Genomic DNA, 16,305 nt, shown 5'->3' with positions numbered 1-16,305 from the left:
GAAGATGCTTGAATCCCACTTAGAAGGGGGGACAAAATAGTCATGGGAGGGAGAAGGAGGGAGGGGTCTATGTGTGTGAGGGGAGGGCTAAAGAAATAGGGCGGGGGCAGGCAGGATCAGGCATGTGAAGAGACAGGAGTGAGTCCCAGAAGACCAGGAGAACGAATGGAAGTATGCAGCCACCAGGGCTCAGGGACTGGGATATTCTCTAAGAAATCCCAGAGACCCGGGATGAGGAAGGCTTCCAGGGCTCAATGTAGGAGACCTTAAAAGAAATTCTCAATAGTTGGGATATGGCCACCTCCTGTAGCCATCAGGATGGGCACATAAACCCACCTATAAAACTTCTGATACAAAATTAGTCCTGTCTAAAAGAAACTCAGCGTCAAAGATAGAGCAGAGACTGAAGAAATGGCTGACTTGTGACCAGCCCATTTTGAGACCTTTCCCATGGGCAGGCACCAATCCCTCACATTATTAATGATGCTATGTTGTGCTTGCAGACAGGAGCCTAGCCTAACATCCCTCTGAGAGTTTTACCCAGCAGCGGACTGAGACAGATGCAGATACACATAGACAAGCATTGGACATTAGACAGAGGTTAGAGAACCCCATGGAAGACTTAGGGGAAAGATGGAAAGCCATCAAGGAGATAGCGATCCCACAGGAAGACCAACAGTGTCAACTAATCTGGATCACTGGGAGCCCTTAGAGACTGAGCTATCAAGCAAAGAGCATATACAAGCTCTGCAACCCCTGATACACATGGGCTGCCATGTCTGACCTCAGTGGAATAGGATGTCCCTAATCCTACAGAGACTTGATGCACCAAGGTGGAGGAATATGAGGCTGGGGAGAGTGCCCACTCAGGGGGGAAATGGACAGGGGATGATGGGAAGAAGTCTTGGGGGGTGGGGACTGGGAGAAGGAACAGAATCTGTCATATAAATAAATAAAGAAATAAATGAAAAATTAAAGATAAATAATAAAAAGTTATTACATTTTTTAAAGAGTTGCTCATGATATCATAGTTCCTTATCATTTGTTTAAAACTCCTGATAGAAGTTTATTAAATGTTTCAGTTCATAGAGACTGACTTGCCTCTCCAGGTTTATTATCTACTCAAGCACAGAGTATGGTTGAAGTGAGAACTCTGGTAGAATTTTGGGGTGATATGGGTGTATGGATGTAGAAGCAGGAAAAAAGTTAAACTATTGGTGCTCACTGGTAAGAATATGGAAATGATTAAAGCCAACATATCTCTAAGCATTCAAAGATATGAGAGGACAACTAATAGTTAATGACCTAAAATTTACAAAATCCTTTCAGTGCTGTCGATGGTTAGTGAACTCATGTATTCACAGAAGTGGTTATTTAGTGAGAGTGGCCTGGTCTCAATGTGAATCTGGGAGAAAAGATCACACAGTAAAATGCATTTAAAACTTTAATGTCTCGGCAAGAGATATTTTGGTTCTTATCTCAGAAGTAGTACTGAAAAGACTTCAGTTAAACAATACAGTTAATACAACTCCACAGTCCAAAGCTTGAACATACAATGAAATCTACAGAATTTATAAACAATACAGAAAATATCCCACTCTCTCTTCTTCTGGCTCAACGCTGTCTTTTCAAGAAGCATCTTAGGGTATATCAGTCGTAGGAGTTGATGTAATGATGGGGAAACTATGAAGAAACCAATTTTCTACTCAAGCCTTTGAACAAAAAGAAAATAATGGATTGAAGAAATTTATTATCCAAAATATATAATATACATATATATGAGATCTGTATGAACATTCAAACATACACAGTAGCAAAATGCAATTATTTATAACTAACTCTAATTGATGACATAGTAATGACACACTAATGCTGACATAGTAGCTATTAATTATTATTGTCTAATGCTAGTTAAGCACTAAATTTTCTCACAGAATTTTAAAAAGCTATCATATGTAATGTTCACAATAATTGAGACATACTTAGACTCCCAGATATGCCAGTTATTCTAAAGAGGTGTTATAAATGGCTTAAAATCTTAAAGAAGAAATACTTAGAAATACACTTTCATGTCTACCTGTCTCTATGTACAGAAGGCTAGACAGATACGTCTTCTGTGAAGAAGGCATTTCATGTAAATGAGGTTCAAAGCCACATATTGAGTGTGCATCAGTATGCCACTGATGGTTTTGACATCTTCTGCTCAGTTTTATTACTTCTGGTTGAATTAATTCCATCCCACAAGGGAACTTTCATATAATTTACATACTCAATTAGGATATGCATACAAGTTCTACAGAGAACCAACTGGAAAATCAAGAATTTATAGCAAAACTTGAAATATTTTTAGTGAAGCAGTAATTTCAAATATCACTAAATAATTGAAGTGTGATTTTTTTTTTCATCCACTGTTGTATGCTGTCCTGGAAATGTTGCTAAAAGTGTTGCTCAGCATCCAGTCCAAACGGCACTCACCTGTAGCTAGGGAGCAGCAGTTAACTTAAGATTCTTAGTAGGATCCCTGAAAGAAGAGGGTACAATGCATTTCAACTCTCTACGAATCTTTGCCTTTCACGTAAAGTATCTCATATGTTCTCTAGTATCCAACATTGAAACTAAAGTACAAATTTTACTCTCTACAGTGAAGCTCGTCTCACGGTTGCTTCATAGCAGAAAACACGATCCAAAGAGTGAAAGTTGGAAGAGCTATCACACTGGGGGCTCAGTTCTAAAGATTTAATGTCAAATCACTAATAATTATGCGAACTTTTCTGTCTTGTGCTTCGCCCTTCTCTATGCATGGTAGTGGGGAAAGTGCATAGCAAGCCAGAGGCTTTCAGCAGGTGAATAGAAGCAGAACTACCAAGAACAACTTGCAAATCACTCTGCTTCTTTAACTTTTGAATACTTATAAAATTAACAATACTCATGTGGTTTATACCACAGAAAATAATTATACTAACGAAGAGGATATTTATTCTGCAAAGCTGGAACTGGAGAGATGGCTCGGCAATTAAGAGTTCCTACTTTTTGTGCCAAGAACTTGATTTCCATCCCCATTTTGTGTAGTTCATAACCACACATAACTCCAGTTCTAGGGTCATGAGCTACTCATGTGAGCTTGCACTCATTTGCTCTTACTGACAGTCACATAAACATACATACAACTAAAAATAATAAAAACAAAGGGGATGCAGTTTATCCACTGCTTAATCTTTCATTTTCCTGGAAATTGCTACATGTAAGAAATTAAAATAGAATATCAATGCAATTCTTTGTCGATGATTGTTACAATCAACGATTACTATTTTTGTTACAAGTACTCCAATTAAATGAGTTTAATGCCCTTGACATTTTAAATGTAAACTGTACTTTATTTCTATGTGAAGCAAATGTTATTGCATCTTATTACATCACTTTTTGTGAACACGATGGTTGTATTTTACATTATATTTAATTATAGTGTTTACATGCTAATATTATATTTTAACATATGTTCACAGGCACATACCATATAGCGAGCATTTGGGAAGGTGTAATCCTTACTGGGGTACCAGTAGCTCACAGGTATCTGTGGATGAACAGCCTGGGGAAATTGGTTGATGGTGGCCTGTTGAGATTGGATGTACTTGAACTAAAAGAAATAAAAATATTAAAACCACTCAAGTTAATCTTCTCTTAGCTTCAAAACAGAGAGGAACAGAAGTTAGTGAATTCTAGTGTTAGCTACTTAGACACTTTCTAAATTATTCCAGAAAGACTCTAGAAAAATATTTTTCTAATAGCATAACCATTTTTGTGTTGGAGAATGCACTGTTGAATTGAAGAAATCTTATTAATTAATACATAGGCAGAAAAATTTGTAAAAGTAAAAGGAAATTCTATATGTCAGAAAGAAATAAAAGCATTTTAATAAGTTTAATAATTTTCTTCACATATGTTTTCATGTCTGACCTTTACAGTTGGAGAGTGTCAGAATGATTTGATACAACTGATTTTTGGGAATCCATGCCCTCTGAACTACTTGTTTAGTCTCTTTTAACATCACTCCCTTGTAGAATTACCATATAAAGTATGTATAGAGCTTTCTGAATAGCCCTGTCTTATGTTTTATATGTACTTCTACACTATTCTTTAAAGCTTGTTAAATCTTCTGGATGTGTCCAGAAGATAAGCATAGCTTCCAACATTGGAGTGCTAGTCCTTATGAATGCAAAGTCTTATTTTAATTTCCAGTGAATGTATGCATGGTACATCCATTGTTTTGTTATGTGTTATTGGTAATGTGGTAGAATTTGTTTATCATTTTTGTATTTTTAGCATTTTATGACAGTTTATATATATTACAAATATCTTTAGAGTATCTCTTCTATTCTTATGTTTATTTTTCAGTTAAAGATAAGGTAGATAACAAGAACAAAGTAATTAAACATTGTACCAGTGTAACAGGAGCATGGGTAAGTCCTCTGACTATAAAGCCTGTGTTACTTCATTGAGGTCTTAGACTCAGTAAATGGTTACGTAAACTGCTGTTGTTTGACACTAATCACTTGAGACAACTTAATTTTGAATGAGAAGCTTGGATGCAGAAAGAAACTGGGATGCAGTTTTAATATGTGGGTACTTAATCTAAATCATTTAAAATGAAGATAAGTTTTATGCTTAGATCTCTACAATCATCAGATAGTTTATCAAGTAATTGATTTTAAAATATAGATCATATTTATTTTCAGAAACACATTCATATCAAAATACAAAAATTTTAGTTACTTGTCTTGAGCTTGTTTTTAAATATTTTCTTGGAATTGAATGATGTGATAATTTGAAAGAAGAGATGTATGTCCATTTATGTTATATATTAATAAATTATACACAGGAATTTTATAGCCAGTAATAATATTATAAACATTTAAAGTCATATAGAATCACATAAAAGTATAAAACTTACCATATCAATGATCTTCTTCAGGATTTCCTTAAAGAAAGCAAACAAAAGAATGTAACAAACTAACTTCAACACTCTATTTACTTTGCCAAACTTATTCTTAGAAATAGCTCATCTGCCATAAACTCGAGCACAATGATTTGTTCATTGTTTGTATTAGGTCTAAATTCTTCAAATAGTAGAAACATACATTTAGTGCTTTTTTGAATATAAACTCTAAATGGAGTTTGCCTGTTTTACTCATTGTTTTGTTTCTAGTCAAGAATCTTTTAAATGAGGTAGTACTTGATTACATGCTTCCTAAATAAATGGATAAAATTATGTTTAATTTTATTAACAAAACAAAACATTTTAAATAATGTTGTAATTGCTGTGATTATGCTAAGTAAGTATTTGTATATAAAATTTCCATATCTGTGCCTTGGGTGGACTTTATATACAACTTTGAATGAGAAATAATTTCAGAAAAATTGGTAAATATTTGCTTAGCTAAGTAACTCTAATAACAATACATTTAAAACTGTTAGCATTATAACTGTTGAAACCCTAAATAATAAGATCTCCATTTCTCACAGGAAATAAGACTTTAGTTCATCAACTTAGTCCTGCACTTTCATGCTAAGTAAATAACACTCTTCTTTTCTTTTTAAATTAGATGTTTTCTTTATTTACATTTCAAATTTTATCCCCTCTAAAATCCCCCCATCCCATCCCCCCTATCCTTGCTCACTAACCCACCCTCTCCTGCTTCCCTGTCCTGGCATTTCCCTACACTGAGGCATCAAGCCTTCATGAGACCAAGGATCTCTCCTGTCATTGATGTCCCACAAGGCCATCCTCTGCTACATATGCGGCTGGAGCCATGGGTCCCTCCATGTGTACTCTTTTGTTGGTGGTTTAGACTCTGGGAGCTCTGGTGGTACTGGTTGGTTCATATTGTTCATATTGTTGTTCCTCCTATGGGGCTGCAAGTCCCTTCAACTCCTTGGGTCCTTTCTATAGCTCTTCCATGGGAGATTTTGTGCTCAGTCCAATGGATGGTTGTGAGCACCCACTTCTGTATTAGTCTGGCACTGGCAGAGCCTCTCAGGAGTCAGCTATATTAGGCTCCTGTCAGTAAGCACTTGTTGGCATCCACAATAGTGTCTGGGTTGGATAACTGTATATGGGATGGATCCCTATGTGGGACAGTCACTGGATGGTCTTTCCTTCAGTTTCTGCCCTAAACTTTGTCTCTGTATTTCCTACCATAGGTATTTTGATCCCCCTTCTAAGTAGGACCAAAGTATCTATAGCACCTTTCTTACTTATCATAAATGAAACACAGGAAATAAAACTAGGAAAGTCATTGGATGCCATTCTAGGTGACTTTAGGTAGCTGGCATATGACATAAATAGAGAAACATTATTAAAGTCATCATAGATATGAGAACTCGATTGCATTCATGGAATGCACATATTGCAAACTGTGGATTGACATGACTCAGTTCAGTGACTGCCAACCAAGGTGGAAGTATTGGCTATTTTGATCTGATCCAGTGCTGTGTAAATCTCTCTTGCTAAATTTGAACATTACTGCTTTTGTCTGTTCCCATATAGATTGTTATAATCATTACATAAAAATTTGTTTCTGTGAATTTGGCCTTATGCATAAAATAATACTTTTAATAAATCTTAACAAAGAATTCTAATGCAATGTTATCTAGTATTGGATTTTTTTATGAAAAATAAACTTATATTAGAAGAGTTTTCTTTTTCTATGTTTTAGTGTATGGTCTACCCAGAAATTAAGTAGAATATCCCTTTCTTACAATGATTTATTTCTATTTGTGCTTGCGTGAAAAAAATCTATAGTTGTGTATAATTGCAAGATATAAATGACTCTACCTTTGGAAAATATATTTCTAAATATAATTCTTACATTTGAGAGTTGCTTTAAGGTGTGGCTATAGATGATAGCACTGCCATATTTAAACTGGTGAAGTCTTATCTATGGAAATGTGATAAAGACTGCTGTAATATTTTAGTTTCCCATATTCCACAGTTAAGAAATAGGAACTTAGTTTTATAATAAGTATTGAAAATATTGGTATGAAGAGGCATCTTTTAGTCTTGAATGAATAAGCAAAATAACTAAGTGATGTAAATAGCTTAAGAACAGAAATATGGCAAAGTCATAGTATATTTGCCACCTACTTATAACTGAAATTTACCTCTAGCCAAGCAAAAGTGTTTTTAAGAAGTCAGCTACCAAACAAAACTATAAGATAGTGATTAATACTAGTGGACCTGAGAAAGAAGATATTAATGAACTAAAAAATATTGTCAGAGCCAGAGAACCAGGGCATCTGCTGTGAGATAGTGTCTTCTTGATATGGCAGGAAGTTGCACCTAGGAAACTCTACAATAAAATTGCCTAAAATGACAGCTAAAAGATGGCAACATCAATTGATATGTGCACATGGATCAGGGATTCTCATGGGGTCTCGCTCTGGATTAAGAGCTACAGACAATGATTTCTGAAAGAGTGAGAAACCATCTTCTCCAGGAAAGTCCTCCCATTAGGACAGTCAATCCCAGGAATTTACATAAGTATGTAAATACCTCGGTATGCTTTCTATGAAACAATTAATTAAAGAATAAATGGCCATGGGTTTGAGGTGGGAGAGGGCAGAGGAGGATCAGATACTCATATACGAAATCCTCACAATGAAATGACAATATTGCAAGGACTTATACATTAAATACCTTGTTCTGCTCTGGATAAAAGACCTATTATTTGATTGTCGGTTAACAGCTGAGATCTACTAATGTACAGTCTTTGCATCCCAACTCTGCCATATCCTGGACAAAATAAAACACCAAAACCTTTCTATTTCAGATACAAACAGATTTTAAGAGCCTAGGACACCAACCAGGGCACATTCAGGAGATGCACCTGGACCCTCTGCATATCTGTAGCAAATGTGCAGTTTGATGTTCATATAATTCCCCTAACAAGTGTAACAGGGGCTGTATCAGTCTCTGTTCACTGCCATTGGATGCTCTCCTTCCTACTTGACTGTCTGGTCGGGTCTCAGTGGGAAAGGATGTGCCTACACCTTCTGGGACCAGATGCTACAAGGTGGTGTGGTACTCAAGTGGGACTCTCTTCTCCTTAGAGAAGGGGTAACAGGGGAGGGATCTGTAAGAGTAGGACTGGGAGGAGAGGAGGGAGGGAGGGTGTGATCAGGATGTCCTAGTTATCTAGTGGTCCAGACAATAGGAAAGATTATTTGCTGTAGAGATATAATGACAACTTCTTAGCTTCCAATAGACACTTAGGAAAATAATTCACAATCCAAACAAAAAAACAAGGAGATAGATTATTTTCCTAGTTCAGCAGCTGGCTCCCTGTATGTCTGACTTCACATGTAAAGCTATAGACAAGATTCTGTCTTCTTTGTTGTTCCATACACAACACACCTGTGTCTCCTGACTCAAAGACTTCTCTAAGCCAAAAAGCCCTGTTGAAATGGACACATCAAATAGAACTTTAACGATTGGATTGAGCTATTTAGACTTCAGATTACTTTTAAAAGTGATATTCTGTCATAATCACTTCGAATCACACATGAATGATACTTAAGAAGTTTTTGCATGATTTACCTTTTCTTTGCATTATTAATAGCACTTTTAAATAGTAATTTTAATAGTTATTTGATTTAGTTTACATTCTAGAAAATGTTATTAAAATGTTGTATGGAAGGTTTTACTTTCTGTATTCGAATTGATTGGAACATATTTTTCAGTTTATTATTTTAATTATTTTCAAATGAAGGCAGCAGTAAAATCAACACAAAACAGAAGCACTCACCTGGATAGGAATGTTCTGGATGGCATTAGGCTGGGGCCACTGGTTCACACTGCTCTGCTGCTGGTGAAGAGGTGTGCAAAACTGGGGGAAGGAGGACTCTTGGGAAAACTGCTTGATTTTTTTCTAGAATGAAATAAATTCATCAGTATTTATGTAGTGACTATTCTTCAAGGTCAAGCATATCTGTATGAAATTAAATCTCTATAAATATGAAAACTATGCCATGTGGACAAAGGTTATTTTATTTTATTTTTTATATAGAATGCAATGAAAAAGTGAATAAAGGGAATTGTAGAATTGAGGACTTCATTAGTTTAGAACTCCGGAAGAAATAAGTTTTACTGTTTGTGAATGGCAAAATAATATGTAAATGCAGAAATTGAGAGTTGTCAAGGGAATATCTGACATCATGTTTTCTCCTTTTCACATTTGGCTCAAGGAGGTTGATGCCTGTATTCTGAAATAGTGATGTTTGCTCTTTCTTTGTTACAGGACATTTCTTAATGTCTGACAGCATCACTTTTCCAGAAGGTGAGTAGATGAATGCCATGGCTTGTATAATGAACCTATCTCAGATCTCATCCTGAAATCTCCATCTTTGTTTGTCCATAGCTAGTTGCCTACAAATAACTGTGTCATTAAGTCGAAACCATATTAGAAAAAAACCAAACCAAACCAAACCAAAACCTCAAACACAAACACACAACCAAATCAACCAACCAACCAACCAACAACAACAACAAAAAAACCCAAAACAACAAGAACAACTAACAAAAAAGAAAAAAACAAAAAGCCCCAACCCAAAGCGACCACATTTACTTTCGGAGTATTTCCAATGCATACAGATAACAATTAAGTCATTGTGTGAACGTTGCTGTATCTTTGCTGGGTTGTCAGTGTCAGTGGGCACAGAAATGAGAATGGTGTCTGAGGAGGACACTCTCAGGAGGGACATGGACATGGTGTGAGAAAAGAGTATTAGATAACTTTGTTTGTTTTTTAAAAAAACAAGCTATCATATTTTAAATATGTGAAACTGTTTTTCTGATAGTCTTAGGATGGATTTTTTTCCCCACATGTATAAGATCAATAATTGTTATTCTTTCATTTACTTTTGGAAACTTTTTTTATTGTGTAGCTCGCAATTGTTCTTTGACAACTTGATAACCTGAAGTTCTAGTGTCAGTGGAACATTTTGGGGTAAGGAAGATGTAGTGTGGAGGAGTTAAGTAACTGCTGGAGGAGTTCTGGTTGGAAGGGATTTGCCCAGTTTCAATACTCTCATTCTTTCTTGAACTACACGTTTCTCCTGGAGACTGGATCTTTGGCCTTAAATTATCTGTCTTTTTTTAGTGATTCAAAGAGAAGCACATTGATTAATTACGTGACTGAGATAATACACAGTTATCTCAGAAAAACAATTAAAATATTTTTCTGTGTTTTAAAAATTCTTTTGATTTTAGTTAAATTACCTGGATCTTGTTAAAATTTCATATTTCAAAAGATAATATTCACATATTATATTATGGTAAGAAATTTTGTCAAAATTTTGTGTCATATATAGGGAAGAAATGATACGATCAAGACAAACTTACCTGCTGGTTTAGGTTCACCTTTTGTTCCTCAGACTGTACAACTTTCTGTTAAAAACATTGGTTATATCAGAGAGATATGGACAGAACTGCTGTTAATAAAAGATACCTAGTTGAATTAAAACTACTTACTTCGCTGACTTCCTCTGAAGATTCCTAAATGAAAACATGAAAAGTAGGTTTACTCAAATAATATAGCAATAACTAAGTACATATGATTTTAGTAGAAAGTCAGGGATAATTACTTAAATATTCAGAACCCAGATCTATGATATTAAGTCATGTGGGAGTCAAGTAAACTAAATATTTACTAGAACTCTCTAAGTCTCCTTTCTCCTCAACAAAAATAATAGTATAATTAGAATATATTTTAAATTTAACACTTTATTAATACTAATTTATTCAGACATTTTTATTTCTAGACATGGAATGCATGAAAGTGATCAAAATAAAATGAGACCAGCCGTGATATAAATTCATGCTTGCAATCTCAGCATACTTCGTATATGAGGCAGTAGGATTTACTATGGAATCAGGGTCAACCTGGCTTACAAAATTACTGTGAGACCCTGAGTCTCTTCCTGAAAAATTTGGGAGAGAGAAGCTGGGAGATGGAGTGTGATTGGTAGGTAGCTGGGTGAACTAAGCCTCATGGACATATATGGCTGCAGGCTCCCAATCTGAGACCACAACTTACGTACAGAGAAAGGCTAAGATCTGTTTCCTGAGATTTTGACTGTGAAGAGCTTAGGCATCACCCAAAGTCATGGGACTCTAGACTGAGGTTCCTTTTAAGGCATACTTCACTTTTTCAGTGTTGCTTTTTATCAACCATAGGTGTAGAAAGTATTGACAGCATAAGTAATATCTGACCCAAACCTTCTTCTGGCTCTATTGAAATGAGTCTCAACATTTGATATGAGAACATCGTATCAAAGATTTAATAATATTCAGAAATTTTAGCCCTAACCAGAGTTTCTGTTTGAGCTACTCATGGAGTTATGACTTTGACAATTTAAGCCATGGTCAGATACTTTTTGAGACCCTTTTCTTCCATTGAGTATTTATATGTGCATCTCCTAGGAATTATCAAGTTATTATAGAACATGATGGTCAAGTCACTATTTCTCAAAAAATAATACAGAAGGAACAATATCTTACCTCACTGGATGAACTGCTAGCAGAGTCCTTGATAAGTTAATTAAAAATAAAACAAAAGAATTGGTGACAAGAAGACAGATTCATCAACAACATTCCTCAAGAAGCAACATTTACCTAAACTCCATGCCATATTAATTTTCTACTGGATTACTAATATGCAAGATGAGATGGATAGTGATAATACATTAAATTATGATTCACAGGCATTGATTATTAAGCATATTTGAGGAAATATATGGAAAGGATTCACTTCATCAGGTATGTGAATGGGGTTTGGTAAACATAGAGGAACAGGAAAAAATAAAATGAGATCAAGCAACTAGAATTGAAATGACTAGAAGCATTGTGAAATGTCTGTGGGTGGTCTAGTAATATTTCCTAACAAGTATAAGTATTGTTAATGATATACAATTAAAATGAATAAAAGTTTCCCATCATTTTTATGTGGTTTTCTAATTTACAAAAACAGGCACATTGCTCCTACAATATTATGTATGAAATTAGAGTAAACTCATTCCTTAGAGAGATGTATACTAACACTTTATCTTTCCTTTGTGGGTTTATATTGAAATAACCCCTTGAAAATGTGGCTTCAAAACGAAACACAACTATCCTTTTCACATTATTGCATAATTGCTAATTAAGATTATGAAAATGACCATTTGAAGTTAAATGTTGAAAAAAATGATAATCATCTTGACAAATCAGCAGCGCAGACATTAAATTAACAAATTTTACCTGAGTTGTTTGGAAGAACACACTATTGTCGTGCTTAGACTTCTGAAAAGAAATAAATAACATAAATTTTATAGCCATACAAATTGAAAAGTATTTTAAAATATATTTAATATAAGAAGTTATGACTTACTCTTGGGTAGATGCTGGCAGGTGATTCCTTAAAAAAATAATAAATATAGATTACTTGCAAAATCTTGATTTATTGATGAATAGTGACTATTTAATTCATGAGTTTTACAGAAATGACTTTTGAAATGACAACAGAAAGCAAGGAAGAAACATTTTAACTTTTTCTTCATTTTTTTTAAAAAAATATTTCTTTGATATTTAAGTAAAATCATGGCAGGAAAACATAGCCATGTTGGGGACCATTGAACTGGAATCTGTTATTGAAGCATGGGAAAAAGCAGAAGTGTCTGTGCTCAACAGACATCAGTTGACGTAATAACGTAACATCATGATTAACAACACAATCAGATTCCTGCACTAACATCAGAATCACTGAATTATGACGCCATCAGCATGGGGAAAAGGACCTATGTCTGATGCTGTTCTATGCTTTGGTTTATTTTCCCCGTAATTTTTATTTCAATGGATGAACGTTGATTTTTCCCTCTGGTTTTATGGTGGCATTATTGCTATTTATAAAATCTGAGTGAGCAAAGATCTATAATTACTAATAGGTAGTAGAACTAATCTTCATAATAAAGTCTCTTACCTCGCTGGAGGACTTATCCTTTATCTCCTGTATAAATTAAAATAAGCACAAAGTTAACTTTTACGGCTTATTTAAAATGGCAATGTGTGTCTCTTTTTCTACTGCTTAAGACAATGAAATTTAAAACAAAAGCTGAGACAGGTAAAGGTACTTGTGAAGCATGACGTCCTGAGTACATACCCTAGGACCTTATGATAGAAGGCAACGCCTCCCAACTCCTACAAAGTGTTCCCTAGCTTCCTCATGACACACACACACACACACACACACACACACGAATTAATAATAATGGCCTGGCTAAAAGAAAAACAGTTTCTTAGATAAATTTATAGCAAAAGGGCTTTCTTTGCACAGTTATCTAACTCTCGAGCATCAGTGTAGAACAACCCAGACACAGTGGCTTTGAAGAACTTGAGCTTGCGTATGCTAGTCATACCAAATACACTTTCAGCTGGAGGACTTTTATTATTTAGAAGAAATAGCTTAAACTAATAATAAAAGTAAAGAGTACTGTCATATAATATTTCCAAATCATATTGTTTTTCTGAATAAATTGGCTTCTTTATTTTAGATTTAGAGTTTAGGTTCAGAATAAAAGTAAAATTATTAGTACTATCACATATGTAGACTGTTCTATAAACTGTGAAAAGAAAGTATTTTAAAATGTATATTATGTATATATATATTATGTGATTGGCATTATGTGACATTATTATTGTCCTTTTACTAGTTTTATTTTTTGGTAAATAGGCTACTTTCAAATCCAAGCTTACTAATACTTATACTCCATTCATGTCCATCCATTTTTTTTTTTTTTATATTCACATGTGTGCGTGTATGTGCATGTGTGTGTATCTATGTTTGGGCAGGGACATGCATTCATATGTGATCTGAGTATCAGTGCCTGAGGCTTAATTAGGCATCTTCCCTAGTATCATCTTACCTTATCCACTGGGACAAGATTTCCCTATTGAATTCAGAGTTCCCTGATATTCATTAGTCTAGCGAGCCTGCTTGTTCTGAAATTCACTGTCTCATTGTCTTTGCTTTTCAAATGCTTGAATTCTAGGCTGGCAGCTGAGCTGCCTATGGGAGGGTTTATATGGGTCCTGGGACTCCAAATTCCATTTTTGTCCTTGTGTGCCAAGTGCTTTATCTCCTGAGCCATTTTGCTGTTTATGTCCTCATTATATTTTGTACTATTTTTTAAAAATAAAAATGAGAAAATTCTCTCTATTCCTTGACAACTGGCTTTGTTAGTCCAAATGATGGTGATGGATTTTCCTTATAGTTCCAGAACACATTGCAAGAAGAAATGGTTCTTCCAGGTAGAGCTAACTAAACTCACAACAAATTATGGAAGGAAAGCATGTCCTTTCTCCCATTTTCTACACTCTCTGTATCTTCTCAGTGTTGACAGTTTGTGTAGCACTACTGTCCCCCCTGGAGAATCACATAAGGGCAGGCTAATACTGATACCGATTCCAAAGTAACTGGCTCAGTCCTTATCCATTGTTGCCAGTGCCTGCAACTTTTGCATATAGTAAAAGATTCACTCTTTTTATAACTCAAAAAAAAAGCCATAGCATCAAGTAATCCTGCATACTTACATGCTTTGCCAGAGCAACAGCCACCAGGCAGGCAAAGATGAAGAACTTCATGGTTATTTGTTCCTATAGAAACATGTAGAAAATTAATAATTCATCCTATCGTTGAAACTGCAACACATTTATTTATTTATTTATTCATTTATTTATTTATTATGTAAAGGGTAAAATTAATGAATATCAATAAAATATGATATCTTGGGAATTTTATGAGTACATATAGAACTAACACAATTTATTTTGAGCCCTTTCTGTTGCCAACAGGGCATACTTTAAAGCCAATTGCTAAAATGTGAATAATTCATTCAGAGACTATCATCAATTCCTAAAAGTAATCTCAACAGGTGGACATTTTACAAAGAATGATTATTAGGAGGGTGAAATATAACAGAAACTCTTTCTGAAATTAGGTTTTAGGTAAACTAAGGCATAACACCTGTTCTCTAACAAAGAAAAATAGAATACAGCCGATGAGACCTGTCTGAGAATCAGGGTCCTAAACATTCTGGCTATACTATAGCTAGAAATCTGAGGCTGAGCCAAGCCACAGAGTATGATCAGTCTTCAGCTAACATGCATCTTGAGTGGAACCTGAGTCTACAGTCTCTGAGATCATGGTCAGCTAGAGCGATCCCTAACATTACAGCCATTGACAAGTCTCCAATGTTCTCTGACAGCCAATTTCTTCTCTCTGTTTAACCAAATTAAAAACTGCATTAAATTATTCTAATGTCTAATGTACATATTTTTAAAGCCTACTTGTTTTGAAATATATTCTGAATGTTAGTTCTTAACTAGGCACTTTCATGGCTCAGTAGAAAAGTGCATTTCACATGGCTATGTTTATTAAGCAGTTGCTATGTGGGAGTCACTGTGCTAGCTAGACATTTTATAGTATTGCCTGGAGTCTTTAGAATAAGTTTTAGTGATGGCTGGCATGTAATTTTTCTTCAATATCTAGTTGAAGAAAATTATGCAAAGCCCAAAAGCAAAGTAAATGGTTGTTAGATTTTTTAAAGCCACATCATCTTTTTCAGTCCTGAATTTAGAATACGACCTCAAGACACAGTGTCATAATAAACCTTTTAAAGTCAACATTTCAACTACTAAAAAGTAAAACATGATAAATGACAAATTTGTATAAATTTAAAGTAGCTCAAGCCATGTCTTTTTAACTATATCTTGATTTTTATTTTGCTGGAGAGAATTAACAGGGTTTGAAAAAATTTTTTAGTATATGCTATAAAAGAAAATATATGAAACATTACCTTGTTCCCCAAGTGGAAGACGAGAGGAATAGGTAGATGATGATCTGCAGTAGATAGTTTCCATGCTATTTAAGTCCTGTTCTACCACCATATGCTAATTCTGTGGTTTCAAATACCTAAAAAGACATTTTAATTCTAAGAAAGCACTAGGATTAGGAATTGACTTTCTATGCTTTGTTCTACAGATTCTAGGGAGTCCTTAAACAGTTTGATTGAGAACATGATAATGGGAGTTGTGTGATGGTTAATTGTATTTGGGGGAAGGGAGACGCACCTGTTCTGTGAACTAATTCTCTAATTCTTGTGTTTTCAAAACTCCCCCCCCTTTATTATTAGATTGTGAAGAGTAGGCATTTGTTATCTCATTTCCAGTTTTTGAAGTTTAGTTCATTATTTTATTTCGTGTGTATATGTGTAGCC

At 34.8% G+C, this 16,305-nt stretch overlaps 1 protein-coding gene across 1 annotated transcript; it reads right to left on the bottom strand.

Annotated features, from left to right (window-relative positions):
• Nucleotides 1-1,431: 1,431 nt before the first annotated feature.
• On the bottom strand, nucleotides 1,432-16,047 carry LOC116070717 (alpha-S2-casein-like A). Its single transcript, XM_031342167.1, has 13 exons — nucleotides 15,886-16,047; nucleotides 14,621-14,683; nucleotides 13,011-13,037; nucleotides 12,423-12,449; nucleotides 12,293-12,334; nucleotides 11,555-11,581; nucleotides 10,526-10,549; nucleotides 10,397-10,441; nucleotides 8,802-8,924; nucleotides 4,949-4,975; nucleotides 3,512-3,634; nucleotides 2,476-2,521; nucleotides 1,432-1,712 (listed from the first exon to the last, which is right to left on the bottom strand). Exons 2-12 carry the CDS (start codon nucleotides 14,669-14,671, stop codon nucleotides 2,510-2,512), a joined length of 528 nt encoding a protein of 175 aa, XP_031198027.1. The 5' UTR covers nucleotides 14,672-14,683; nucleotides 15,886-16,047; the 3' UTR covers nucleotides 1,432-1,712; nucleotides 2,476-2,509.
• Between the last annotated feature and the right edge of the window lie 258 nt (nucleotides 16,048-16,305).

Source organism: Mastomys coucha, unplaced genomic scaffold (genome assembly GCF_008632895.1).
Source record: "Mastomys coucha isolate ucsf_1 unplaced genomic scaffold, UCSF_Mcou_1 pScaffold22, whole genome shotgun sequence".
Taxonomy (NCBI): Eukaryota; Metazoa; Chordata; class Mammalia; order Rodentia; family Muridae; genus Mastomys; species Mastomys coucha.
Note: the sequence above shows the minus strand (reverse complement) of the source record. Positions and strands in the feature narration are given on the sequence as shown.

Coding starts and splice junctions, on each gene's coding strand:
- LOC116070717 (XM_031342167.1), bottom strand. CDS start 14,671: ATGAAGTTCTTCATCTTTGCCTGCCTGGTGGCTGTTGCTCTGGCAAAG. Junction 13,038..14,620: donor CTGTTGCTCTGGCAAAGCAT/GTAAGTATGCAG, acceptor TAATTTATACAG/GAGATAAAGGATAAGTCCTC. Junction 11,582..12,292: donor TGTTCTTCCAAACAACTCAG/GTAAAATTTGTT, acceptor TAACTTATCAAG/GACTCTGCTAGCAGTTCATC.